At 39.5% G+C, this 27,124-nt stretch overlaps 3 protein-coding genes and 1 long non-coding RNA gene across 4 annotated transcripts in view; 2 read left to right on the top strand and 2 right to left on the bottom strand.

The window, feature by feature from the left end:
* LOC121736465 overlaps positions 1–8,745 on the bottom strand; it is a 12,899-nt gene extending 4,154 nt beyond the window's left edge. Inside the window, exons 1-2 of the long non-coding RNA XR_006037022.1 lie at positions 8,732–8,745; positions 3,047–3,050 (exon numbers count right to left, since the gene is read on the bottom strand). This is a non-coding gene — a long non-coding RNA (uncharacterized LOC121736465). The remainder of the gene's footprint in view (positions 1–3,046; positions 3,051–8,731) is intronic.
* On the top strand, positions 1,401–3,792 carry LOC121736457 (zinc finger protein 546-like). The gene is made up of 2 exons (XM_042127655.1): positions 1,401–3,071; positions 3,285–3,792. The coding sequence occupies exons 1-2, from the start codon at positions 1,524–1,526 to the stop codon at positions 3,723–3,725; spliced, it is 1,989 nt and encodes a 662-aa protein (XP_041983589.1). The 5' UTR covers positions 1,401–1,523; the 3' UTR covers positions 3,726–3,792.
* Positions 6,545–27,124, top strand: LOC121736455 (cytoplasmic FMR1-interacting protein). Its single transcript, XM_042127649.1, has 26 exons — positions 6,545–6,825; positions 7,434–7,570; positions 7,828–8,007; positions 9,515–9,696; positions 11,061–11,188; positions 11,651–11,748; positions 12,313–12,417; positions 12,729–12,814; positions 13,012–13,132; positions 13,515–13,754; positions 13,864–14,030; positions 14,369–14,499; positions 14,812–14,982; positions 15,311–15,393; positions 15,942–16,084; positions 16,359–16,532; positions 19,511–19,649; positions 20,140–20,226; positions 22,720–22,919; positions 23,437–23,623; positions 23,975–24,238; positions 24,728–24,806; positions 25,259–25,353; positions 25,850–26,031; positions 26,337–26,547; positions 26,837–27,124. The coding sequence occupies exons 1-26, from the start codon at positions 6,750–6,752 to the stop codon at positions 26,996–26,998; spliced, it is 3,828 nt and encodes a 1,275-aa protein (XP_041983583.1). The 5' UTR covers positions 6,545–6,749; the 3' UTR covers positions 26,999–27,124.
* The window catches only part of LOC121736456 (segmentation protein cap'n'collar-like), a 127,502-nt gene continuing 127,196 nt past the window's right edge, over positions 26,819–27,124 (bottom strand). Inside the window, exon 23 of the transcript XR_006037019.1 lies at positions 26,819–26,828. The gene's annotated coding sequence lies outside the window, so the exon portion shown is untranslated. The remainder of the gene's footprint in view (positions 26,829–27,124) is intronic.

Here is a 27,124-nt window from a genome sequence, read left to right as displayed (position 1 = left end):
TTTTCTGCATTCATTGACTAAACAAATTGCAGCCCCATCTTGACTTGTTAAGTCAAAGTTTTTTTTTATGAAAATAAGGGGGCGAACAAGCAAACGGGTCACCTGATGGAAAGCAATTTCCGTCACCCATGGACACTCGCAGCATGAGAAGATCTTCAGGTGCGTTGCCGGCCTTTTAAGAGGGAATAGGGTAATAGGGGAGGGTAGGGAAGAGAAGGGAACGGAATAGGGGAGGGGATTATGCCTCCGGTGAACTCACTCACTCGGCGAAACACAGCGCAAGCGCTGTTTCACGCTGGTTTTTTATGAGAACGTGGTATTTCTCCGGTCGAGCCGGCCCATTCGTGCCGAAGCATGGCTCTGCGACGTATATAAAACTGGTACTCGGAAGTCGGAAGTTGGGCTGCGAGTGAGATTTGGTGCACGACGCATACCGTATACCTGATACCAGAAAATATCGTTATATTTACCGGTATTTTCATAACGATAATTTTTTGGTTGTGTTACTAGATATCGACAAAAAAAATACCGTTATCTGGCTACCATTATGAAAATACCGGTACGTAACGATATTTTTTCGGGTATTCGATAACGTTATGAAGCCCTGATAGAAATATGACATTTTGTCTCTGGTCAATGGTGTTGCCATTTAAAATAAATAAAATCGGTCAAGTGCAAGTTGGACTCGAGCACGAGAGATTCCGTACCGTTCACAGATTACTAGTATATATGTACCGTTGTAGTGCAAAGGTCTACCAGAATCTAGCAATATTTTTTTCCCTATAGCGGCTTTTTCTATTAGATATTGTGTGAAACATGCTATTTGCATAACAATTTATCCAATGATCAAGGATATTTTTTTAAAATCTGCCATCGAAATTTGCCATTGAGTATTTTATTGATTTTGAAAGTGTTTTTACCATTATTGATATCGAGCAAGAAAGACCAAAAAAATCTCGGTTCTTGTAAAGGACTTGGGAGTTCATCTTAAATATTTATTTTATTATGCTTGTACAGTTCGACAAGGCTTTAATTGAATGTGTCAATGTCAGTCAATGTGCGCTGCTGGTAAAGGAGAACTGTCAAAAATGACGTTTTTGTATGATAGAAACGTTAGTTCCTTTTCTCGCCACGTTCATAAACAGCCTTGTCGAACTCTAATATTACGGCCACAGAACACCACAGTCTGTAAAAAATTAATATTTCAAAAGTGTAGGTAGCTGTAACTATCGCGATTCTTGAGACACAGCCTGGAGACAGATAGACAGATGGACAGACAACGAAATCTTAGCTGTAAGGGTCTCGTTTTTAACCGTTGGGTACGGAACCCTAAAAAGATGGTGTTGCATGATGCATCATGCATGTCAATTGTCAAGTTGTCATATTATGTCATTTTTTTGTTGTGTTGTGAGTCTGTTGACGTCTGAAAATGGAAATCTAAATTCCTCAATAATTTGCTGATGTTTGCTAGCTGATTACGACCCACGGTTTAAAAAGGTTTTTGTTCCTTTTTGATAGTTTTCATGTTTATTAGCGTAAACAATAATGATGAGGAAGAAACTCCGACTAAGGATTCGAAGGACTCCGAGGATGTGCCTCCAGATGATCTCCCGCCCAAACCTCTATTTCGAGGTTTTGAGATGATGCCGAAGGTTCTGTGCGAGCGATTTGATATAACACCTTATATCGCTAAGCAAAATAATATGAAGAAACCGGTCATTATGAGGGGTTCGTACGAAAACGGTGATTTGGAAAAGTTTCTAAAACAGTGTACTGTGACTGTGGTTCGAGAGGATTTACTGAAATTGAAGCAATGCTACAAGAAAACTAATAATATAAATAGAAAGAGTATATTAAGTACTAGTAGAACTGAAAAAATGTGTAAGATCTGCAAAAAAACTTACACTAGCGAAAAGAAACATCGAAATCACGTTCAGAGTAAACATATGATCGAATATAAGGAAACAAAGCCTCGGAAGCGGGTGTCATTCTCCGACCAAGTTATAGTCCACGAATTTAAAGAGTACCATCGCTGTCGAAAGTGCCCTAAAATATATGAAGATTACAATTCCTTAAAACAGCATATGAAACAGATGCATAAAAAGAGAAAATGTTACATTTGTTTCTATTGTAACAAGGGCTTTGCAGAAAGGATGATCTTTAAAATGCACATAAAAATGCACTGTAGTATGTGCGGTAAATTTTTCTTGAGCAAGAAGTTATACAGCGACCACAAAAGAACAGTGTGTAGAGTCATAAAAAAATATGAATGTAAGACATGTAAAGAAGTTTATTTCAGTTATTTGAGTTTGAAGGACCATAGTTACGAACATGAAGGTGTCCTGTTCGTGTGTGACATATGCAAAGAGAGATGTAAAACTAAATGTACTTTACTCCACCACATCCAATACCTGCATTGTAAGAGACGACCTAAAAACCTTTATGACACAATTCATGACAAAGCAGGAGTCACGTACGAGTGTAACTCGTGCGACCACTGCTCGAGCAACAAACAAACTATGGAGGACCACACTGTATTGTTGCCAGATCTAAAAAACAGCAAAACCACTGGCTACAAAGATTATTTCTTTTGTGATCAATGCTCAAAACAGTTTGACAATGAAACTGAGATGCTACGCCATAAATGGTCACATTTCTTGAATACAAACAACAAAACTGAAGATAAGATTCAACCTAGTGATACCTATAAAACTGACAACAAAATTGAAGGCAGTGATAACAATAAAACTGGCAATGAAGTTAAATGTGATATTAATAGCATGCAGGTAAAAAAAAAGTATAAAATTGGTGAAGAGCTACCTCCATTGTTGAAGCCTAAAATTGTTTTAGACAAATTAAAATTAGATAAAAAAGAAGAGGCTAACGCTGATGTAGTATGTAACAATATAGTTACAACAGATATAAGTGACCCTTTGATCACTAAAAGTACAGAAAATACAGAAAATACCGAACATATTAATAAGATTCCATTATTAGATAAAGGTCAGATTGAAAGTAACCCGGTCAAAGTGCCAAGAAAGAAGACTCTACTTTCAAACCATCTATGCAAGGTAATTTTATAATAGAAGACCCACTGAACTTTCTGTCACTATTCACTTTCCCTGGACTTTCAAGAATATTTCAAGACTGAAATTAACAAAATGGGTTCAGCCGTTATAAGTTTTAGGGAGACTAACAATAAATTAAAATATAATAAATTATTAATTATTACGGTCATTAGGACTTTTTATTAAAATGATTTTTTTATTTATTTTTTATTTCAGCTTTGTGGCAAATACTTCTCTACAAAGTATTGTTTACGTCGACATGTTGAGAAGACGCATATGGAGATTGATAGCACTGGTGAAGACCAGAATTTACAGTGCCCAGTGTGCGAGGAAACATTTGTGTGGAAGTCGTTACTGTTGTCACACAAGTGCATACGAATGCACAATCCCGATATACCGTTCCAGGATGCTAGACCTGACATCCTATTTGATAACCAGCATCTATATATGATGAATGGAAGTGCTCATGGAATGTCAAATGTAAATATGGTTCCAGTTACGTATGAAGTACCGACTCCGGAAGTTGAGTTGACGGAATATAATAATGTGGATCTTCTTGTTAACGATGCAGGTGCTGTAAAATTAGTCCCGAGTAGAGCAAAAACAACAAGTAATGGATATAGAATAGTTATACAAGAAGTACCAATTGAGTTTTAAACTTTCATGTTATAATGGATTACATTTTAATACTTTTTAGGGTTCCGTCCCCAAAGGGTAAAAACGGGACCCTATTACTAAGACTTCGATGTCTGTCCTTCTGTCTGTCTCCAGGCTGTAACTCAAGAACGGTAATAGCTAGAGAGTTGAAATTTTCACATTGTGTATTTCTGTTGCTGGTATAACAACTGCAAACAAATACAAAAAAAAAAATCAAGAGGGGCTCCCATACAACAAACATAGTTTTATTGGGCTGTTTTGCTCGTAGTCAATAATTAGTAATTACAATTGCTGGGCACTTGAAATTTAAATTAAGTCCTTAGTTATATGTCTACTTTAATAATTAATAATAATATTTAAATAAAATAAAAATTTAAGAGGGGCTGCCAACTGCCAACTACAAAATTACAATTTTTGGCCTATTTTCCTTTAAAACGGTACAGAACCCTTCGTGCGCGAGTCCGACTCGCACTTGACCGATTATTGTATTTTTCCTAATTAAACTGAATCCATTATGGTATTCACTAAGTTTTCTCATTAAATCAGATTTCATTAGCTGTGTTGCTAGTTCTAAAATTCTATACTATAATATCACTAGAATGTATCTTTTTTTTCTAGCAATTTCAAACCATGTCTTTTTAAAAGCTTTTATTTAACTTGATCTGTATGTATGTAAGTATTATGTTCGGGTGAAAATTTGAAACTCAATTTTGTTTCAGATATATTTTTCTGCTTCAGTAGTTTAAGTTTTCTTAAACCTAGATAAGAGTAAGTTATATAAAACCTGTTAGGTAAACTTAGATTTAAGGAATATGATGTTATACAAATAAGTTTAAGAACCAAGGTAGATTATAATTATCAATTTTTATCATGACATCTGTTGGAATGACTAATAGTATGCCAATAATATAGATGCTGGCATACAAAACTAGCCCCCTTACTAACAATATTTACACGTGATTTACACAACATAATATTATAATAACTATGCAAGGCAAGGCAATCTTTGACAATTCTAATACATCAGACGAAGACAATTAGTATATTATCATTAACAAGGATAAATATTATCATTATGTTACATAGTATTGAATTTATGTTTATGACAAAAACAAAACTGTTTTCAGAATTTTGTCAATTATGTTTTGTTGCTTTGTTTATAAAGTCATTGCAGACTTTGTGGTAAGTATAAGAAATGAACATGTTAGTTATTTATAAAAATATACATTGAATCCAATTTTCAAGGATTGTTTTAAAGAAGTGCGAGTATTTTTTAAAGAATGTTTGAGTATTCAATACTAATTATTGTTATTGTAAGAACTAGGAACAGAACAAGTAACAACCATAATTTTATAAATTAACACATTGCAAATATTTTTTACTAAAAAAAAAAGGGTTCAGTGGTTTGGTGGCCTTGTGTGTATAAAGTTTATATTTAAATTCTGAGAATGAAAAAAAAATTAAGCAATATTGTCCGTGTGTATTTAAGTTTATAATATTATGTTATAATTTATGTTTTATGTAAAAATAAACTATTACATTTTAATTTCTTTTTGTCACATTATCACATTATAATCCAATGGACCAATTATTATTAAAAATTTGTGCGCCTGGTAGGTCTGAGAATTGACCAACATCTATGTTTCATGCTCGAAATAACGTTCTGCCTTAAAGCACAGCCTCAGATCAACCTGTTATAAATATATCTATAACGAATATAATAACAGTGGGTTCAATACCGTTCAAGCACACTGCACCCACCGTATATTAGGACAAAACAATGTTTGCCGGATCAGCTAAAATAATAATAATTAGCCTATTCCAAGTACGCACACGGTAAAACAGTGTTTACGCAGCTGATCGTAAACTGTACGTCTGACGGCAGACATTAATTATTAATGATAATTAAACTTCAATTTAATGAAGAGTTTGACAGATAATGTATGGGGCTCATTTAATTACAGTTAAATAATTAATATTCGTCCCTGGGTGCGGCCGCGGCGGTGAAAGAGCAAGTTTGCTACGTTATTAAACAACCTCGATCGATCTCACTAGTCACAAGTCAGTATAAATATAGTGACTAGTGAGATTGATCGAGGAGCTTATAAAAATTTACTGTCACGCTCAGAGACATATTTTAATGATGATTAAACAGATTAAACTAACGCCTCTAGTCCACCGACGCTGGGAACTGCGAAACTAAGCGGCGAACCGATTTATCCGCCAGTCGCCACACGATTGTCGTGCGTGTGCGTTATATTATTGCATCTCGCTCTATTCCTGTTTCGCATCGGCCTTCCATCCCACTGGGTTATGAGAGTAAAAGGAATAAGGAGTGCTCACTTGGGCACTATAAAATTACTTTTGCGTAACCAGGTCTGGTTCCAATGAAACTGGCCACCTTCACCGAAACCGGTGTGAGAGTTATTATTATTATTAGCGTGACGATTTTAACTGATAGGGTTCCATGAATTTGCCACGGGTACCAGTTCGTATAGTTACGCCACTGATAAAGTTATTATGAGTGGTGGTCGGTAGATCGAAATTCGTGATCACGAGTTTCTGCAAATGTCTGGAATGAATCCAGTGGAATCTGGCCGTATGCTAGTAGGTTGACCTTGTATGAACTATAATAAACTATAAAGTATTAAACTTTAAACTTGAGTGCGCTTTCATGACAGACTATAATTTTGTTTTTTTTTAATTTCTTAATTTTCTTAAGCTGGCAACACTAATTTTAACGCACTCAATGATCAACGCCAGATTTTGACACTGACAGTATCTAGTAATCTGTGGACAGTATGAGTAATACATGTCACATTCCTTGGGTGGATACATTTTGTAATTTTACACAATTTAATCGATTTATTACTTTAAAAAGTATTAAATTGTCTTCAAACTGTTCCTAAGTGCTTAAAAATACATCGGCCGATATGCCACCAGTAAAATTAGTTTAGTAAAGACGCGGTGACTAGTGTTATTGTTGTTTTTTAGTGTTACTGTATCTGGAAATAAATATAAACAATGTCTGTGAGCGAAAAAGTTTCTCTTTCGGATGCACTAAGCAATGTAGATGTACTGGATGAGCTGACGCTGCCAGGTAATTAAGAACATGTGTACCTGTAAATTGTTGAGCACATTATTTCGATGGAACTGTAAAGGCCCCCATGTATGGGGGAAGCCGATCGAATCCGGTTGGATGACCGTAGGCCGATCTGCCCGGACACGTACCCACACGCGGGAATGCTTAAAAATGAGTCTGATTTTATATTTATTTTACAAAAATGTAGGTTTCCTTGTGAATATGCTCACACCGGGCACAGTTTATTGATTGTTATTCAGTCCATTTGCTACAAAATAATATTACCTATAACTTTAAAGAAACTAATGAATGCAAAACATTTCCTTTGCTCAATACTCTGGCCAGAATTCTATCGTTTTAAATAGATTATTATGCTAGTGAGCAAGAATCTATAAACGATAGAATTCTGGAATTAGGTAGTGACCTATCTATGCTAAATATTGATATGAAATATTTAAATTATTTTTTTGTAACTATAGCCTCATTATAATTTTAAGAACATAATCTAAGTACAACATGTACTTACAGTTACAGTAAAAATAATAATGATGTCTGCGGAATTCAGATTGGACTGCTATACATATTATATCAGGTAACATAATTCCTTTTGCTATTTATTATTTCAGATGAACAGCCTTGCATTGAAGCTGCACCATGCTCTATTCTCTACCAGGCAAATTTTGACACTAATTTTGAAGACCGCAATGGTTTCGTCACGGGCATTGCTAAGTACATTGAGGAGGCTACAGTTCATGCTAACCTTGTAAGTTTCTGCAGCCTTACCTTTGGTATAAATTGTAAAAATTAAGAAGTAAAAAAAATAAAAGAAAATTCATTTTCCAAAAAACTCCATGTTCATTTGTAGAAGAATGAAATATTAGACATCCTGTTAATCCCTTTTATTTTTTAAATTTTTCTTTTTATGTGAGGTATAATATCGGTAATTTATGTCACTGTTTAAAGCCAAGTTCAACAATTTGCCAACAAATTCTCATTTTATTTTATCTAACCTATCCTCAGAATGAGCTGCTAGAGGAGGGTAATGCGCACGCCGTGATGCTGTACACATGGCGGTGCTGCAGCCGTGCCATCCCGCAGCCCCGCTCCAATGAGCAGCCCGACCGTGTCCACATCTACGAGCGGACTGTTCAGGTGCTGGCTCCAGAGGTGGACAAGCTGCTGCAGTTTATGTACTTCCAGGTGGGTTGAACTAAATTAATAATACAGGGTGTAACAAAAATAAGTGATAATACTTTAGGGTGAGTCTGTGTACGTGTTCCTTGTAGAGAGTTCACTGTGAAAGTAGCAGCGCTGAAAGACCAAAATTTTTTTCACTTTTTTATGGGGAAACTCGTGACGCTCGGGCCCTTGCCCATTGCTTGCTGCTACTGCAAGGAACACATACACACCCTAAAGTATTAATACTTATTTTTGTTACACATTGTATAAGTAGTATACTGATGTTTGCTTTCACAAACTACGGGATCCCACATATAACTGCTAATTCACATTGCATCACAAATATCTGCAACAAAATTTATAATAAGAATGACATTATGATGTCATGCGCTGCAAATTCGCAGTCTTGTGTGGGGGCCCTACCTACTTAGCAATTTTTATTGTAAACTCAATGTTGTCCGCAACATTGTTGGCTTACAAATATGTTAATTGTGTCAGAATTGTTTTGTGGCAAAAAAACTTTCCAAAGTCCCTTTTCAATAATCAATCAATAAATAAAACAGATACTTAAATACCTACATAGTTCATACCAAATTTCATCAAAATCAGCTCAACGAATGATTAAATTTAAAATGCATAGCTGTGTGCTATTCTTGCAATTTAATCATGTATTCTATCTTATATAGTATAAAATTCTCGTGTCACAATGTCCATACTCCTCCAAAACGGCATTACTGATTTTTACCAAATTTTATATGCATATTCAGTAGGTTTGAGAATTGGCTACTCGCTAATTTTTATACTGATAAGTGCATTTGTTGAATAAATAATAGTAAATTGTTACAACTCGAGACTGACGGCGACCATTGTTTGTGCGACGGGATAGCGATGGACATTCCCATGTTGCCATACTTATTATTTAGCCACGGAAAAACAACGTTTGCCGGGACAGCTAGTCTGTATATATAAAACTCAAAGGTGACTGACTGATTGATATAGTGATCTATCAACGCACAGCCCAAACCACTGGACGGATCGGGCTGAAATTTGGCATGCAGGTAGATGTTATAACGTAGGCATCCGCTAAGAAAGGATTTTGATAAATTCCAACCCCAAGGGGTTCAAATAGGGGATGAAAGTTTGTATATAATAATACTTCTTAGAAGCCGCGGGCAAAAGCTCGTTAAGTATAAGTTTTATTCTTATTATTTTTATTTTTAACTTGTGTCACTTTATATTGTGTTCAAAAACGATGTTTCACATCTTTTATTAGTAAGTAGGACGGAATGTGATATTTTATTGTAATTAGTTTAAGTATAAATGAACAGTTAAATAAACACTTGATGCGCCAATAAATAAATAAATAAAGTTTTAATTCTGGATTGCTATCCTAAAATGCAGTTTTGCGTAAGAAATTTGCCTTCATTTCAAATTCAAATTATTTATTAAGCATACAATAATATTATACAATAGTATATAAGCTAGGTAGCATACATTCCTATTTTTAACCAAAATATCGTATTGCCAGCGCAAAGCCATCGAGCGCTTCTGCGGCGAGGTCCGTCGGCTGTGCCACGCGGAGAAGCGGCGCGACTTCGTGTCGGAGGCGTACCTGCTGACGCTCGGCAAGTTCGTGAACATGTTCGCCGTGCTCGACGAACTGAAAAACATGAAGAGCTCCGTCAAGAACGATTATTCTACGTACCGCCGGTGAGTGGACGATAGACTTAAGGCGACGCCTTGATAATTTGGCTGTAGCGATATCGATTTTTCTCAGCAATGACTAAACTTAAGAAATTAAAGTTCATTGTCAGTATTCATCATGTCTTTGTCTTTGAATTACCCATAGCATAATACGATTGGTCAACTTTTATAACACAGAACAATCAACCAAAAAGACCTCTGTAAAAAAAGGATACCTATTTTTCCAACAGAAGAGAGTGATTTAAGCTTCCAAAATTTGTACATAGATTGGTTCAAGCATACACTTTAATTTGCCCATAGCTTATATGAAATGTATTTATGGTTTTTAAATTACGCGACAAAAACCATTTTGTCGCTTACGCCCTTTCCATTTTTTGCTGTTCCATTGCTTGTTTTCTTACTTTAACGCCGCGCCACCTGAAATTGAGATCTACCTGTATAAATTATTATAACACCTTAAGTACTAATTTCCTGAAATAAATAATTAATATGATTCTAGACAGTGGACTGTAGACATCGCGGCGCCATCCAAAGAGTGATCGGCAGATTTCTCTGCTGTATCATGTTAAGTATTATCACAGACGTTGATTCCTAGGCAGATGGCGGACCTACATAATTTGGTCGCGTTACGTCAAACCTAGATGTCAGATCTCGATTACAGTGCTCCCAAAGTGATAATGCGCATAGAAATTTTCGTAATTTTTCGGCAACGGTCGTATTTCCCGAACGTCGGAAGACGTCGCTGCAAGCGCTGTTTTAAACCTAACTTTAAGAAAAAGCAAAAGCAGCTTTACGGCGACGTAGAGGCTTGGACGTTACCATGGTAACGTCACTGGCGACAGCGGACTGCCACCGGCTATATATTTACTTGCAAAGTGCAAGTGCATTGTTTGGGGCTCTTACGTTTCATAGATTCGGGTGTTTTCGTGATTATGATATGGACACTCGCAGCATCAGAAGAACTGCAGGTGCACCTGCAATCCCTCTTAAAAAAGAGGGATTAGGATAATAGGGGAGGGTAAGGATGGGAAGGGAAGGGAAAAGGGGAGGATAGGAAAGGGAATTGGGCCTCCGGTAAACTCACTCACTCGGCGAAACACAGCGCAAGCGCTGTTTCACGCCGGTTTTCTGTGAGAACGTGGTATTTCTCCAGTCGAGCCGGCCCATTCGTGCCGAATGGCTCTCCCACATTTTACTTGAATTTTCGTCGGTGGCGGTAACTTGCAGCAAAGATCGGAAAGTCACAGCTGTGTGCCAGTGCGAGGGCTCTGACTCTAACTTAGTGCCTTATCTGCTCTAGGAAATCACTAACCAAAGTTTATATTTTTAACCAATCACATGGTCCCTTTACGTATGCCTCTCGTTTCCAGTGCTGCTCAATTCCTGAAGGTGATGTCTGACAGCCAGAGTCTGCAGGAGTCGCAGAACCTCTCCATGTTCCTCGCCACACAGAACAAGATCAGGGACACGGTCAAGGACGCGCTGGAGAAGATTAATGGTGAGCTACGTTAACTGACCAGCAATTTATTTATTATAAAGGGAATTTTAAATAAGAGGCTTGGTTCGTAGATCTTATAACTTTTTGACAACGCCAGCCAGAGATCTCATCTTAGAATAATTAATCAATTAGTTGTATAACCTATTCAATTTAAATATTCTTTTAATAAATTCAATATTATGTAGGGATTAAAAAAGGGCCCAACTTGATGTTATGTTGTTTTTTCAAATACAAAATACACACCATTTTGGGTTTGAAAGTTTAAGTGTAACAGAAATTCAAGCTTTTGATGTTTGATGAGTTCCCTGCTGTATAGATGTACTGAAAATTTTATGTATCTTCAAATGTAATGCCAGCGCAGAAATCGCTTACGATAAAGTTATTCGGGTGCTTTTGCGATTCGCTAGAGACGGTGATACGCTTTTTACTCCATAGCAGGTGTTATAACGTACTATATTACAGGCTACGAAGACCTCTTGGCAGACGTGGTGAACATCTGCGTGCATATGTTCGAGACCAAGATGTATCTCACACCCTCCGAGAAACACATGCTTGTCAAGGTGAGTGGGAGAAAGTGACAATGTTTAAAATTAAGTCAATATAAAACGTGATGAAAGAGGGACACCCGAATGTAACGAAGTTAGAAGTAAAAATCTGTGTATTACGTCATATTATACTCAAAAAAATATATTAAAAAACGCCATCTATTGACGCCCAGGAATACTAACAACGCGTCGCTGTTTATTCTCAAAAAACGTCAACTAGTTGACACACAGAATACTAGCCCTCTGCCCCTACCGTGCAGGTACCAATAAAAAGTGTCGTTACAACTTTTTCGGTCTAGCCCCCTTTCGCATCACGCGATAAGGAACTCTGTTCGAATTAGGAATATGAGGGATACTGACTGCTAAATAGTGTTACATTTGTGGCACATTATGGAAAGGTTTTATCTGTTTGGGGGAAAAGTTGCGAGTGCAAGTAAATGTTACGTTATGTTTTAAGTAACTAAGACTAGTATATCAATTTCAATGCACATTTACACGAACGCTGATGTCTAAACCTAAAAAACGCTTGATCTTCGCTTTGCGTAATACACTGACTGTATATTTTTGTATTTGCCACAGGTGATGGGTTTCGGTCTGTTTTTGATGGACTCTGACGCGTGCAACATCAACCGCCTCGACCAGAAGAAGAAGATCCGCCTCGACCGCATCGACAGAATATTCAAGGTAGATTTTGATAATATATTTACTGAGAAATACAGAACGTTTAAAAACCAGTTGATGTCCTCGGCTTCGTCTGATGTAGCCTAGCTGTACATTAAGCACTAAGCAATAAGTATAACACTAAGCAATAAATATAAAATTTTGACGGCAATTTTACAGGCTGCGGTCGACAATTTTATATAATTCAAAAGCATTGTAATATCTTTGTCTTATGAAGTAAATGGCCCTAAAAGTCTGCTAGGGCTTAGGGAGCTTTTAGCGACAGGGGCCGGTTGGCGTCGGCATATAAATTCATAACATCTATTTTGTTTCAGAACCTGGAGGTAGTGCCACTGTTTGGTGACATGCAGATCGCCCCGTTCAATTACATCAAGCGCTCCAAGCACTATGATCCTAGCAAGTAAGCAATCTTATCATATAAATGTATTAAACTAACAAATAAACTGGACAAATAAAGAAAATATTTTCAATTTGATACACCCGCATTAACAAAAAACTGCTTATGTGGTTCATACATTTTGAACTGAACTGCTTTTCTCATTCAAGTGATAGAAAGCAATGAGTATTTCATATTAATTATTATTTTGACTTATGCAGATGGCCGCTGTCATCCAACCCCAACCCGCTGTCACCGCAGGCCGATCTGATGGTCCACCTGCCGCAGATCCGCGAGGACCACCAGAACTACATCTCCGAGCTCGCCCGATACAGCAACGAGGTGAGCTAGGGCGGGGACAGTGAGAATGGATACCATAAACTAATGACTATGGCATAGAGTCTATGCCGTAGACAAATGTGAGCAGCAGTGTCGTAAAAAGGCCACAGATATTTTAGATGGGATTATATTCATATTAATTGAAAAAGGTACTTTTGAAATCGTTAACATTTTGCATTCGTTTAAAGAAGGTAAGGTAGGCAGTTTGAAGGTTATGATAACCTTAAATGACGCACATGATGATGCCAAGATTTATTAGTTACGTTATTTATGTATGGTCAATCTTCCATCTGTGTCCCGATGAAACTTGCTTGATTAGTCCATCAATTTCAGGACTGCACCAAGCGGACCCACGATATGTTACAATACACGTATATGGTTCCAGGTGACAACCACATTCAAAGAAGCCGGCACGGACGCGGAGAACAAAGCCGTCAGTGAGCTGTGCCTGCGCGGCTTACAGCTGCTGTCGGGCTGGTGCAGCGTGCTCACCGAGCTGTGCTCGTGGAAGCTGCTGCACCCCACCGACCACGCCACCAACCCCCGCTGCCCCCCCGACGCGGAGGAGTACGAGCGGGCTACGCGATATAATTATACCAGCGATGAGAAGTTCGCTATGATTGAGGTGAGCACACTCACACATGTAAAGAAATACATTAGTCTGACCACATAAGTCTGATATGAAATAATTTCTCCAATATTTTATGTGACGCTAATACTTTTCCCTATTCCAGGTGATAGCGATGATCAAAGGTCTGCAGGTGCTGATGGCGCGCATGGAGACAGTGTTCGCGGACGCCGCGCGGCGCGCCGTGTACGCCGAGCTGCAGGACTTCGTGCAGCTAGTGTTGAGAGAACCGCTGAGGAAGGCCATCAAGAATAAGAAGGATTTGATACGCAGGTCAGCACTTTTATGCTGTGCTCGTTGAGACTAGAAAAGGCTAGGGAAAATGCGTAAAAAGTTTTTGTGGAAGTTTTATTTTAGTTCAGAATACTAACGGCCGCATTCAAAAACATTTAACGATTTTTTAGGGCGTTACTATCCTAATAATTGTGTTAAAGTCTCCATCGAATACTAACTACTTATAGATCTCTAATACACCGTGCAATAGAGATCTTTAGTAATAGTATAGTTAACTTCTCACTAGAATGAGTTGTTGATTGGTTAATTTTTAGACACTAGCCAATCGAAGGTGATAGTAAATAAGTCACTGTTCTAATGAAGACCTATGTGTGCAGTATAATAGTGTCAGTCCGCGAGACGTGCGGCGACTGGGCGCGCGGGTGTGAGCCGCAGCAGGACCCGGCGCTGCGCGGCAAGAAGGACGCCGACACCAGCTTCACCATCAAGGTGCCGCGACGTAACGTCGGTACGTACACGCACGCAGATGTCAGAATATACGCAAACGTGTACGCAAAAACGCACGTTTGTGTACGCAAAATACGCGTACGTGTACGCAATAATACGCGTAAACATAACGGGTATGCAGAAGAACGCAAAATACACACAAATACGTGTACATCATCTTTACACAAGCGTATGTAAGATAACAATGAGTTCCCACATATACGCTAACGTACACAATTTCTGTGTACACTTATAAAATATTTCAGTATCCTAACGTATACGCGCGTACGTTCAAATGCCAACCAAAGATCTATAATACCTACCATATTCGCAGGTCCATCCTCAACCCAGCTGTACATGGTGCGGACGCAGCTGGAGGCGCTCATCTCGGACAAGTCCGGCGGGCGGCGCACGCTGCGCAAAGACCTGGACGCCACTACGCTGCAGCAGATCGAGACCTTCCACCGGCAGAGCTTCTACTGGTCTTATCTGCTTAACTTGGCTGGTGAGCCTCTCTCTTACTCTGTCTCTATATCAGGGCCGGTTTTGGCACTACCAGCGCCCTGGACGAGATGTCTTCGGCACCCAGGGTGATGATAGTGCTGTGAAAATTGGCGCCCCTTTGTTTGCCTTCAGCGCCGCTTTTAATCCGGCGCCTTGGGCGGTCGCCCAGCGTCGCCCTCCCCTAACGCCGCTACTGCTCTATATGTCTGTATTGAAAAGTCCTGCGGAAAACTCATGCGATGCGAAAAGATTACATTGATAAAGTTTCAGTATTTTTTAAAAATATATTATGATACCATTTTGTGGTTTATAAGTCGTCCCTATTTCAGATTCGTTGGCCAAGTGTTGCGACCTATCGCAGCTGTGGTACCGCGAGTTCTACCTCGAGATGACCATGGGCAGGAAAGTCAATGTGAGTGCTTGTACGGCTATACATTAGATATCTATAAAATGCTTAATCATTTTTTACTTAAATGTATTCAATGTTTTCAATAAAATCCAAAAGAAATGGTTATTAAGCTTGACGAGATAAAAAATTATTATTTGCAAAATAAATTATTACACACCCATCTTAGAGCCTGTCCACACGGCGCGTTGCGTCAGCGTTGCGTCGACGCAGCGCTGCCGTTTGACGCATAGCCGGCCACACGGGCGCTGCGTCATCGCAGCGTGCAGCGTTATAACGAAGTAGTCTTAATGACAACACCCCCTCCCTTCGTCTCGGGGACTGCTGTCCGTCATGTGTGCGTTGCGACGACGCAGCGCGACGTGTGAACACCTTGGTTATTTGTATGTAAAACGCAACGGTAGCATTGCGTCGATGCAACTCTGACGCAACGAGCCGTGTGGACTGGCTCTAAGGCTACATAGCGGCACCTGGTGGCAAATAGAATTTCAAACACCCTTATTGAACATTAACGTGCCACGTGTCACACGTAACAACTTATGTGTTTGTTGTAGAAATGCTCGGTGCGTCACCAGCACAACGAGGAGTGCAACGACCTGGTGACGATGGAGAAGCGCATCCAGTTCCCCATCGAGATGTCCATGCCCTGGATCCTCACAGACCACATACTGCGCAGCAAGGAGCCCGCTATGATGGAGTAAGTGACTTGAAAATAAGTATGGCAGGTGAAATCTAAAAAATTAAGGACGGGGAAAATGTTGAAAGTAATATAGCTACCATTTGTTTTTGATAAAATTTAAAACTACATTTATATTTTCAAAAATCATTTTCCGCCATTTTGGAAAGGTCCGCCGTCTTATGATGGACCGCCATTTTTTCATAGCCACGCCCCCTTGACAATAATATACCGAAACATCCTTGTATCTCTATATAGCATTTTGCCAATAACTAAATATGTAAACGTATTACAGATACGTGCTATACCCGCTCGACCTGTACAACGACAGCGCGCAGTACGCCCTCACCGTCTTCCGCAAGCAGTTCCTTTACGACGAGGTGGAGGCGGAGGTGAACCTGTGCTTCGACCAGTTCGTGTACAAGCTCGCCGAGCTCGTGTACGCGCACTACAAGCAGCTGGCGGCCAGGTACGTGCCGTACGACGAGACGACGAGACGCGTGCCTTTACGACGAGGTGGTTCGTCGAATGTGGGCGAAGACAAGACGATCGACGATTACGACTTCTGACGACGCGGTTTTTGTACGACGAGGAGTTTAGCCGAACGTATTTATTTTATTCGAAGCTAAGTCGAAGCTTCGGTTGTCCGTCTCTATCAAATTCAAATTCAAAATTTATTTATTTGCCAAGGATATGGTACAATAGATGTTTACATTTTTATGAGTTCAGACATATTCTACTATTAACATAGTGTGCAAATATTATCATAGTAATTATAATTTTTCCATGTCATTGAATTTTATTAATTAAAATAGATAGATAGATAATTAACAGTATTTCTTAAAAAATATTTTGTCCAATTAATGAATATTATACAAATAATGTCAAATATATTATGCTAATGTTTTATTACAATAAAAATAAATTTTAGAATAATGTCAGAAATTAGGCTTTAACGTCATCCATTTCGTCATTAAAATATTCATTTATTGCATAATACATTTTGTGAAGTAGCCATGCATGTAGCTCTTTTTGTAGTTTTCTCTCAGGGAGTTTTTTAAAGTGACCAGGGAGCTTATTGTATATTGACACTGCCATACAGTAAGCATTTCTACTGCAAATGCTTAGTCTTTGGTGGGGTACAACCAATTTAAATGTATGTCTAGAGCTCTTGGTGGCACTTCAGTTTTCTTTACAAAAAAAGCGTTTCTGTTCACAAATAAACACATTTCATAGATGTACAGACAAGGTAGCGGTAGTATATTGTACTGTTTAAATAAAGGTTTACAGGGGTCGATATAGCTGACATTGGAGATACATCTAATACATTTCTTTTGGAGTCTAAACACTCTTATTTGGTCAACAGAGTTTCAGAGGCGATGTAGCCGTGGTAACAAAGAAGTGCTGCAGATGTACTTACAGTTCTTTTAATATTTTTAACAACATACATATATTTTTCGAGTTTAGTGCATATGTTATTAATGTGTTCTTTCCAATTACATAGACTATCCACAGTAATGCCTAGAAAAGCGACTGAATCTACTACTTCTATCTCGGAATTCTCATAGCATATTTTTTGTTTAATATGTGATTGTTTTCGAGTTTTGAAGTTTACAAGTTTCATTTTAGATAAGTTTTTTTTCAGCCAAGTCATTGCTTTAGCGATGGCATTATTTATTTCAGCCTCGATGGCCGGTGGATTCTTTCCCTCGACTAGTATTGTGGTGTCATCGACATACAGTATAGATTCCTGGTCTAATGCATCTGGCAGGTCGTTAATATAATTCAAAAAGAATAACGGGCCCAGTATGGAGCCTTGAGGTACACCAACGTCATTAAACATGTATGGAGATCTGTAAATTGTTTTACAGTTTGCATTTATTTCAATTATTTCTACACATTGTTGGCGATTGGACAAAAAACTTTTAACCCATTTGTAGGCTACGCCTCTGATGCCTTGCCGATAAAGTTTATTTAGTAAAATAGCATGGTTTACAAAATCGAAAACCTTTGTCATGTCTAGGAATATTGCTGCTAGTAAAGATTTGGAATTTAAACATTCTGTGATTTCCTTTACTAACGTGAAACAAGCATGTACGGTTGAGGTTTTTTTTCTGAATCCAAATTGTTCTTTTTTTAATATTTTACATTCTGTAAAGAAATTATAGAGTTTATCATACATACATTTTTCAAATATTTTTGAGAATATCGGTATGAGTGTAATTGGTCTGTAGTTGTTCAGATTTGTACGATCGCCTTTTTTAAAAATGGGTTTCACAATCGAGTATTTTAAAGCCGTCGGAAATATGCCTTGCGATATGGATAGGTTGATTATATGGGTTAGTGGAGTAGCTATAGAATTTTTACATAGTTTTATAATGTTAGTTTTAATGTCATCGTATCCTGTAGAGTTAGAATTGTTTAAATCGTCTATAAACTTCCATGTTTGTGCGTTTGTTACTGGGGTCAAATAGATTGTTTTAGTATTATTAGGAATGTGGTTTATATTATCGGTATTTGTATCAGTAGTTATTGTGTTAAAATTTTGTGCCATGTCGATAAAGAATGAATTGAAAGTCTTCGCGATATTGAGCGGACAAGTAATTTCTTTATCGTCTTTAATTATTTTAGAAATTGTGCTTTGAGTATTACCGTCCCCACCTCTGCAATTTTTGATTATGTTCCATTTAGCTTTCGCGATATTTTTCAACTTTGAAATAAATTTTAATTATAAATGTTGTTTAATTTCTTAGATTGCGTTATACATTTATTTAGAATCATGGAATACTTTTGGTACTGAGTTTTTTTCTGTAGCTTGCTATGTTTTTTATGACGGTATCTCAAATATATATCATATTATACTATTTATTTTAATAATAGTCTAAAGTCCAGTCGCCGGTTGAAGAGAAATTCGGCTATTGACATATAACATAATATAGCTACTTTCACACACGCACGAAAATATTGTTATCCGGATATCCGGCATATTATGACCGTATTCTTTACATGCAGCATAAGCAATACTTTTGTGGCTTAAACTAGCAGTTAGACGTTATTGACCGAATTTCTCTTTATGCAGCGACCCAACTTTTCAAAGTCTAACAGATCCCAATTTAAATACTTGAAAGTATTAGGGCCTGTGTCACCACGTACTGATAAGTGCCGGATAGGCTATGCACAACATATCTGACAGATAGAGTATGAATTATCTGTAAGATAAGCTGTGGATAGCCTATGCGGCACTTATCAGGAAGTGGTAAAACAGGGCAGGTACCACGAAACCGTTTTGAGACTCAAACAATCGACTGAGAATGCCGCGTCCTACTGTAACAAACGTGAAACGACGTTGTTAGAGCGGGACGAGGCGTTCTTGTCCGATTGTTTGAGTCTCAGAACGGTTTCATAGTAGGCCTACAGGCCCTAAAAGTCATCTATCTCATTTCCCAGCATGCTGCTGGACAAGCGTTACCGCGCGGAGTGTGCGGCGCGCGGCGCGGGCGCGGGCTGCGGCGCGGGCCGGTACGTGTCGCTGCTGCGTCAGCGGCACGTCGCGCTGCTCGGACGACATGTTGATTTGTGCTCGCTGGTTGGTTGTTGTTGTTATTTTTATAGAGATGTTGGTTGTAAACAGGCTTTTTTATAAATTATGTTACTCAAACAATTTTAAATTTCATATTAGTCTGTCATGACGTTTCTGAAAGAAGAAAGGAGAAAGAGTTTCTGATGAATACATTAATTATTTAACGTTATTAGTGGCGATCGAAAAGGAAGATCTTCCGACCGAGCGAGATGTTATGGTCGGTCAGGCCGGAGCCCACGTGATACATTTCAGCTGTCGTATATATACCGATGCGCTTAGAAAATTTCGATAGCGGGATGCAGGAATGTTAGGAGAATTGTGGGTACCGCCACAATTATAAAGCACATAACTATTCAAGGTTTACTTTCGATCTCTTTATATGTAATGTGACATTTGTAATATGCACTAAGTAACATTTTGTATATTTATTCACTGCTTAAATATTTTATTGGTAAGGGGCTAATTTAAATTTTTCTTAAAATAATGTTTCATACAGGTTGCACAGCGCATCAACGCGGACATGCACCGTGCGCTTGACGCCGCTGTAGCAAGATTCGAGGCGGGAGACATTACAGGAGTTGTGGTACGTAACTTATGTCTGTTTACATTAACTAGCAGGGGTAACTCTAGTTTAAGACAATTGAAGAAATAGTGCAGACCACAGAAATGGATATAGTTAGAATTGCCATGTGTATGTACTTCGCGTGCCATCGCGTTCTCAAACTTTGTATAATGTCAAAACTTCGAAAGTCTGTTCTTTAGTCTGCGCTCCACCGTTACCGGAATCGGACGTCAATCGGAATTCTAAAAATGTCTAATTGTGCCGTATTGGGCTGTGGAAATTCGACTAGAAACGTTGGTCTAAATTGTGGATACGTTTCTTTTCATCGGTAAGTAATTTTATTATTATATCATGTGTCCTTTATTTTAAAATCAATTATTTAATGTTAATCGTGGGTGGTTATAGTTTTTACCATGAAATCTACGTAACTGCGTGTGTACCGCATGATTCATAATACATTGCCGCTTTAGTTAGAAAATTATAGAGCCCGTTCTGTTTGTCCGCTATTGAGCGCGCAATGGAAATAAAACAATCGATACTTTCACTCATCGCTTAGTTTCGAGGTACAGTCAATATTCTCATTTTTCTGTCAAATGAAGCAAATAGTGTTGTACATATTCTCGATTCTAATTAATCGATTTTCGAAACAGACATGAAACAGAGGAATGATAATGTTCGCTTTGGGATATTTTGTGACTCGATAATTATATTTTATGTAACATTAGCTGTTGCCCGTGACTTCGTCCGCGTCAGCAAAATGCGATAAAAAAAGAAAATGAAATATCTACCTTAAAATTTAGTTCCAAAATTCCACCGTAACATACATACTTACATACATACAGAGCAAGTTAAATAAAAGCTGTAAAAAGAAACAAATTTTCCCCTTCCTTACCGAAATAGTAAAAACCGGCCAAGTGCGAGTTGGACTCGCCCATGAAGGGTTTCGCAGCAGCTATAAGGTTTATTTCTATGAAATTAAAAGTTTTTTGATTTATTTTTGTATTTCAGTTGATTTAATGAAAGAAAAGTTAAGGTTTACCATTTACCATTTATACTGACGTATAAAAAACTACCTGCTAGATCAAGTTCAAACCAATTTTTCAGGTTAGAAAAAAACGATATTAAAAACCTCAATATTATGATTTTTTAAGACCTATCCATAGACACCCACCACCCACACGCATAGATTAGATGAAAAAAAAGTTTTTGTTTTAGTTGTACTTGTACCAATGGGGACCCCTAAAATTTTTAATATTTTTTGCATTTTTGTATCAAAATCTTAATGCGGTTCACACATTACATCTACTTACCAAGTTTCAATAGTATAGCTCTTATAGTTTCGGAGAAAAGTGGCTGTGACATACGGAAGGACAGACAGACAGACAGACATGACGAATCTATAAGGGTTCTGTTTTTTGCCATTTGGCTACGGAACTCTAAAAATCAGTCAACAAACGGTGGAACAATAATATAATCAAAGGCAAGATTTTTGATAATAATGTGATGATTCATGGCATAATTATAGTGATGATGATGATTAGTATTATTGACATATTGACATAATAATATGCTTTTAGTTGCTGAAACAACGCCAAAATTGCCGAACTATCTATAAGGATTCAAGAGTTCTGTACAGCATCTTCGGAACCAGGGTGTACTTCAGCGCAAATTCTTATTTTTTGGTATTTTAAGCTTAGAATCCTTCAGAAAAACGTAAAATCACTGTCGATTTCCTATGGATTGCATCATCAGATCATCACTTTTGTGATCATGTTACTAAATTCGGGCTACATCTCATACAACAACAAAATAATTTTATTTATATGTATAGATGTATTTATGTTCCTGTTTAGTGATTTAGTTTAGAATAATATAATATATTACCAGCTGTCCTGGCAAGCACGTATCTTTAGATTTATCATTCCTCTGTGTATTAACTCGAATAATAATCGATTAAAAATCGATATACCTATTAAAGTGGCCAAAGAGATGGGGCGTGGCGATGCCTTCGAATCGATTCCGCGCGTACGGGTATTCCCATCACTAAAGCGCTCTTGTGACGTCACAGTAGGTATGAAAAAAGTGACACGCTCGTGTTCATACAAATTGGAGCGACATGGCGGTTCTAACTAGATCCATGTTCTGTGGTGCAGACAAACTTTTAAGTTATTCCGAATTGAATGTTTTGTATGTTATATTTTTAGGATGTAGAATTTTATATGTCGTAGTTTTTTTATACTTTGCTGTGGTGGTTTTAAAGAGAGAGTTTGTTAGCTTGGATCAATAGAAATCCACGCTTAAATATTTAAGCGTTGGAGCGGGTTCGGTTGCTTTCCCAATGTCTTGTCTCAAACTTGAAACTGCCACAAAGGCTATGTTTTCATTACTAGGTTTTCAGTCGGTTGTAACAATATGGGCATTTTGATCTTAGACCGCATTTTGAGTACTGTTTAATTAATCTGCATTGATCCCGTGACGTATAGCAACCTAATAGTCTGTCACTAATTTCTACAGGAGCTAGAGGGCCTCATAGCGGTGAACCGTCTCTGCCACAAGCTGCTGTCCCGCTACCTGCGGCTGGACGAGTTCGACGCGGTGCTGCGCGAGTCCGACCACGGCGTGCTTGCCCCGTACGGCCGCATCACGCTGCACGTGTTCTGGGAGTTGAACTATGACTTCCTGCCGAACTACTGTTATAACGCTGCTACTGATAGGTGAGAGAAAATAGAGGAATATGTCGTATGCGCGATATATGTCTTAATAGCGAATTATGCATTGTAAATCCTGATTTACAATGCATAATTCGATGCAGATTCTACCATTTTCAAGCGCGAGCGTTAACAGTGCGCAATAAGGTTTTTTTATCTTGTGTTTTTGGCTATGAAGTCAACTGTCTATAAACCTTGCTTTAGGCTTATGAATCGTTTACGTTTCTATAGTAAAATAGCGCATATAAACTAGAGCGCTCGATATGCAATGAACAATTACGTTGCGTGTGTTCATGCGTTCGTTATGCGAGAGTACAAATAATTATTATAAAATACTCTTAATCACATGTAATTAATGTGTTCACAATTCTGTTATACACAAATTCACTATAATTTGCGTACGTGCACGCTGTGCCATGCGTGCGTGCACGCTGTGCCATGCGTACGTGCACGCTGTGCCATGCGTACGTGAACGCTGGGCCGTGCGTACGCGTCCGCATGACTACGTATACTTGTATCTTAGGTTCGTGAAATGCCGCGGCATCCAGTTCGCGGCGCCGGTGCAGCGCGAGAAGCCGCAGCAGTACGGGCACGCGGTGCTGTGGGGCTCCAAGCAGCTGGCGCTGGCGTACGGCGCCCAGTACGCGCAGTACGCGGGCTTCGTCGGCGCGGTGCATCTGCACGCGCTCGTGCGGCTGCTGGGATACCAGGTATGGCAAAAATATAAAGTTTATTATGCCACCATTACGTTACGCATTTACAGATAGGAAATGGTAACTTACATATTTTCATTGAAATTACGAGTATTTCACAAACTGAGTAAAATTACATTACATCATCGAGGTACTACTTAGATACCAAATATTTTCTTAAAATAAAATACGATGACATTGTCTTTGCAAAAAATTCCTTATTTTACAAAACAATTTGATCATTTTTTTTTAATTTCTTAACACTTTATATTGTGTGTTTAGGTTAACCGCATAGGTGGACCAATAGGAGTAAACCTATTTATTTGTATTGCTGATAGATGCGATGATTATGCAACGTCTTATCAACAGGGCGTCGCCGTAGTAGTGGGCGAGTTGCTCGGCGTCGCGCGTGGCCTCCTCCACGGCACGCTCGCGCAGTTCACGCGCGCGCTGCAGGCCGCCATGCCGCGCACGTGCAAGCTGCCGCGCTACGACTACGGCAGCAACGGCGTGCTCGGCTACTACCACGCCCAGCTCACCGACATCGTGCAGTACCCGGAGGCGCGCACCGAGCTGTTCCACGAGCTGCGCGAGCTCGGCAACATCGTGCTGTTCTGTATGCTGATAGAGCAGGTAACTGACAGCGCGCAGCGTGCTGCCCCGCCGACTACGGCAGCACTGCCATACGCATCTCACTGACATCGAGAAGTCTTGATTTATATTTTGACACATTACTCTTACATTCATTATGCTGGATTTATTCGGCAGCATCGTGCTGTTGCGTGCTAATAGAACAGGTAATTGGTGTAAGCGCTGCTGCGTTATGACACGTTAGGCAGCACCAGACTCAACTCACTGACGTTTTAAAGTCTCCACCATGGTGCTCTGTATGCTGATTGAGCAACTGCTTCTTCGCAAGCTGCAGGCTGCCACGCTGTCAATGGTAGAAAGGGCGTGCTGTAATAAAAAATCTCCACCACACTTATGTATCTCGATATTGCTGTCTTTGTCAGATACGTTTGAAAAACTCCTGACTAAACAATGACAGATACTTTAAAAATAAAAAAACACGAAAAAAATTTATTTTTCTTACGTCTGAAAATATATTATTTTGTATTGCAGGCGTTGAGTCAGGAGGAGGTGACGGACCTGCTGCACGCCGCGCCCTTCCAGAACATACTGCCGAGACCCTTCGCCGCCGGTCAGTATTATTATACTCAAATTATGATGTTGATTAAGGCCGGTAACGCACCTCCAGCTCTTCTGATGTTGCGAGTGTCCATGGGCGATCGTTGCTATCCATCAAATGACCCGTTTGCTCGTTTGCCCTCTTATTTTATAAATATGTATTCTTGACGCAAAATGTATGACCCAAACGAACTATCCATAAGCAGATTGAAAACTATGACAATTATTGTCAATCTCTGCTTATGGAGTCGGGGTTGGTTCCGAAACAGTATGTTGCGTACTGGCCAAAGCGATTCGACGCTATATTTTCATTAGTTTCATTACTGCTACGTCAGATGCACTAGCATTTTGTAGAAATTTTAGAATTTTGTAGATTTGATATAATATATAATATACGTTTTTATTAACTTTTGTAACGCACCATTTTCAAAATCACTTATTGAAAGTTCTTTGTTTTGATTACAGAGGGCGAGAAGCCGGAGACTAAACAGAAGCGTCTGGAGGCGAAGTACGCTGCGCTGCAGATCGTACAGAACGTCGACAAGTACGGCTCCGCCAAGGTATGCTATCTCTGTCTAACTCAGAATAAACGTAGGAGATAGATGTAGTTTTTTATTGCCATTGCTATATGCCTTTTTTTACTGGCGCAACAGTATACTTATGTCCTTTACCTAAGTAAATTTAAAATAAACGGTGTAGTAAAATCAATTATTATATTCCGTCATGTGAAGCTGATGACAGCGTGTGAAGAATGTAACAATTTATATATCACTGACTTTTTCCAAACTCACCCATTACAGGTTTTTTTTAATGAAAAGTTCATGTGCCAAGACATTTCAACATATACAAGAAATAGATAACATGCCCAGGGACTTCATTGTCAAGTTTTGTCGTTGTCGGAATGTTGTCACATCGCAGGTCGTCTCACTCGCACGTGAGCCAGCATGTACGCACGCCATTGAAATAGCCTGCGAGTGAAACAACATTCGAAGATCGAGAACCGTGCCTCAGGACGTGCTTAATGCATTTTACGAATCCAAATAACTATGTCAACAGCAAAGCCAGCTATCCCGCGAGGGCGACCTGCTGACGCGGGAGCGGCTGTGCTGCGGGCTGTCGCTGTTCAGTGTGGTGCTGCGGCGGCTGCGCGGCTGCCTCACCGCACCGCAGTGGCCCGCGCCCCCAGCGCCGCCGCACCTCGCGCCCCTCACCGCCGACGACACCGCCGAGTTCCACAGGTGAGTGTACTGTATATACGAGCCGGGAGCGGGCAGCGGCTGTGCTGCGGGAAGCGGCTTTGCTGCGGGCTGTCGCTGTTATAGTGTAGACATGGGCGTAGCGAGGTACGGGCAGCTGCCGAGTTTCATACCTAAACGTGGAGCGGAGAGAGTTGCGGGGTGAGAGGGGAGGCATTCAATCCCAGTTCGCTCGTTCACATTTAATTTATGTCAGTTGCGGTCCTTGCGGCAATGATCGGAAAGCCAACTTTATAAAATGCTTTCTATTTTATGTTATATATAAATATTCTTTTTCTTTTTCACAGGCTCTGGTCCGCCCTGCAATTCCTCTACTGCATCCCCGTGGGTGACACGCAGTTTACTGTCGAGGAACTGTTCGGCGAGGGACTGCACTGGGCCGGCTGCACCATCATCGCCCTGCTCGGCCAGCAGCGCCGCTTCGAGGCGCTTGACTTCTGCTACCACATACTGAGGGTGCAGAGGGTGGATGGCAAAGATGAGCTGGTTAAGGGGATTGTGAGTGTTCTATTTACGTGACTTAGTTCCTTCACGAGAAAATCTGGTCCCAAAAGAGGTGTTATACAGTAACCATTTTTGTGTAAAAACACAAAACATAGATAAGTCTACTATTGAATGTTTATCGCGACGTGAGACTTAAAACCCCCGGACACCGTATTTTTGAAATAAAACTTTTTTACGCATGCTTGACTCGAGGAGTAAGCTGGTAAATGAGTGACCAGAACGTTACGAAAATATGCAAATTTAAACACACAATTTATTCTAATGTTTGTAACTTTCTTTACAGCCGCTGAAGCGCATGGTGGACCGCATCCGTCGGTTCCAGGTGCTCAACTCGCAGATATTTGGAGTCCTGGCGCGCCACCTCGCCGCCGCCGACGACGAGCGCGCCGGCGTCGAGCACGTGCGCTGCTTCCCGCCGCCCGCCGCGCCGCATCACGTCGGCTAGGGAATTTAGCAGCTAGAGGCCTGTTTATAACAAGTTCTTAACAACTAAATCATGTCGCCTAACCTTAAGTGTTGATTCACACCGCTACGCGACGAGTAGATGCATTTCTAAATTTGTACTGAATTG

This window comes from Aricia agestis, chromosome 19, assembly GCF_905147365.1.
Source record: "Aricia agestis chromosome 19, ilAriAges1.1, whole genome shotgun sequence".
NCBI classification, from domain to species: domain Eukaryota; kingdom Metazoa; phylum Arthropoda; class Insecta; order Lepidoptera; family Lycaenidae; genus Aricia; species Aricia agestis.
Note: the sequence above shows the minus strand (reverse complement) of the source record. Positions and strands in the feature narration are given on the sequence as shown.

Excerpts from the sequence above, each read along its gene's own strand:
- LOC121736455 (XM_042127649.1), top strand. The coding sequence starts at position 6,750 with ATGTCTGTGAGCGAAAAAGTTTCTCTTTCGGATGCACTAAGCAATGTA. Across the intron at positions 14,031-14,368 it reads AAGAAGGATTTGATACGCAG|TATAATAGTGTCAGTCCGCG; the intron begins GTCAGCACTTTT and ends CTATGTGTGCAG. Across the intron at positions 24,807-25,258 it reads GCCGAGACCCTTCGCCGCCG|AGGGCGAGAAGCCGGAGACT; the intron begins GTCAGTATTATT and ends TTTTGATTACAG.
- LOC121736457 (XM_042127655.1), top strand. The coding sequence starts at position 1,524 with ATGTTTATTAGCGTAAACAATAATGATGAGGAAGAAACTCCGACTAAG. Across the intron at positions 3,072-3,284 it reads TTTCAAACCATCTATGCAAG|CTTTGTGGCAAATACTTCTC; the intron begins GTAATTTTATAA and ends TTTTTATTTCAG.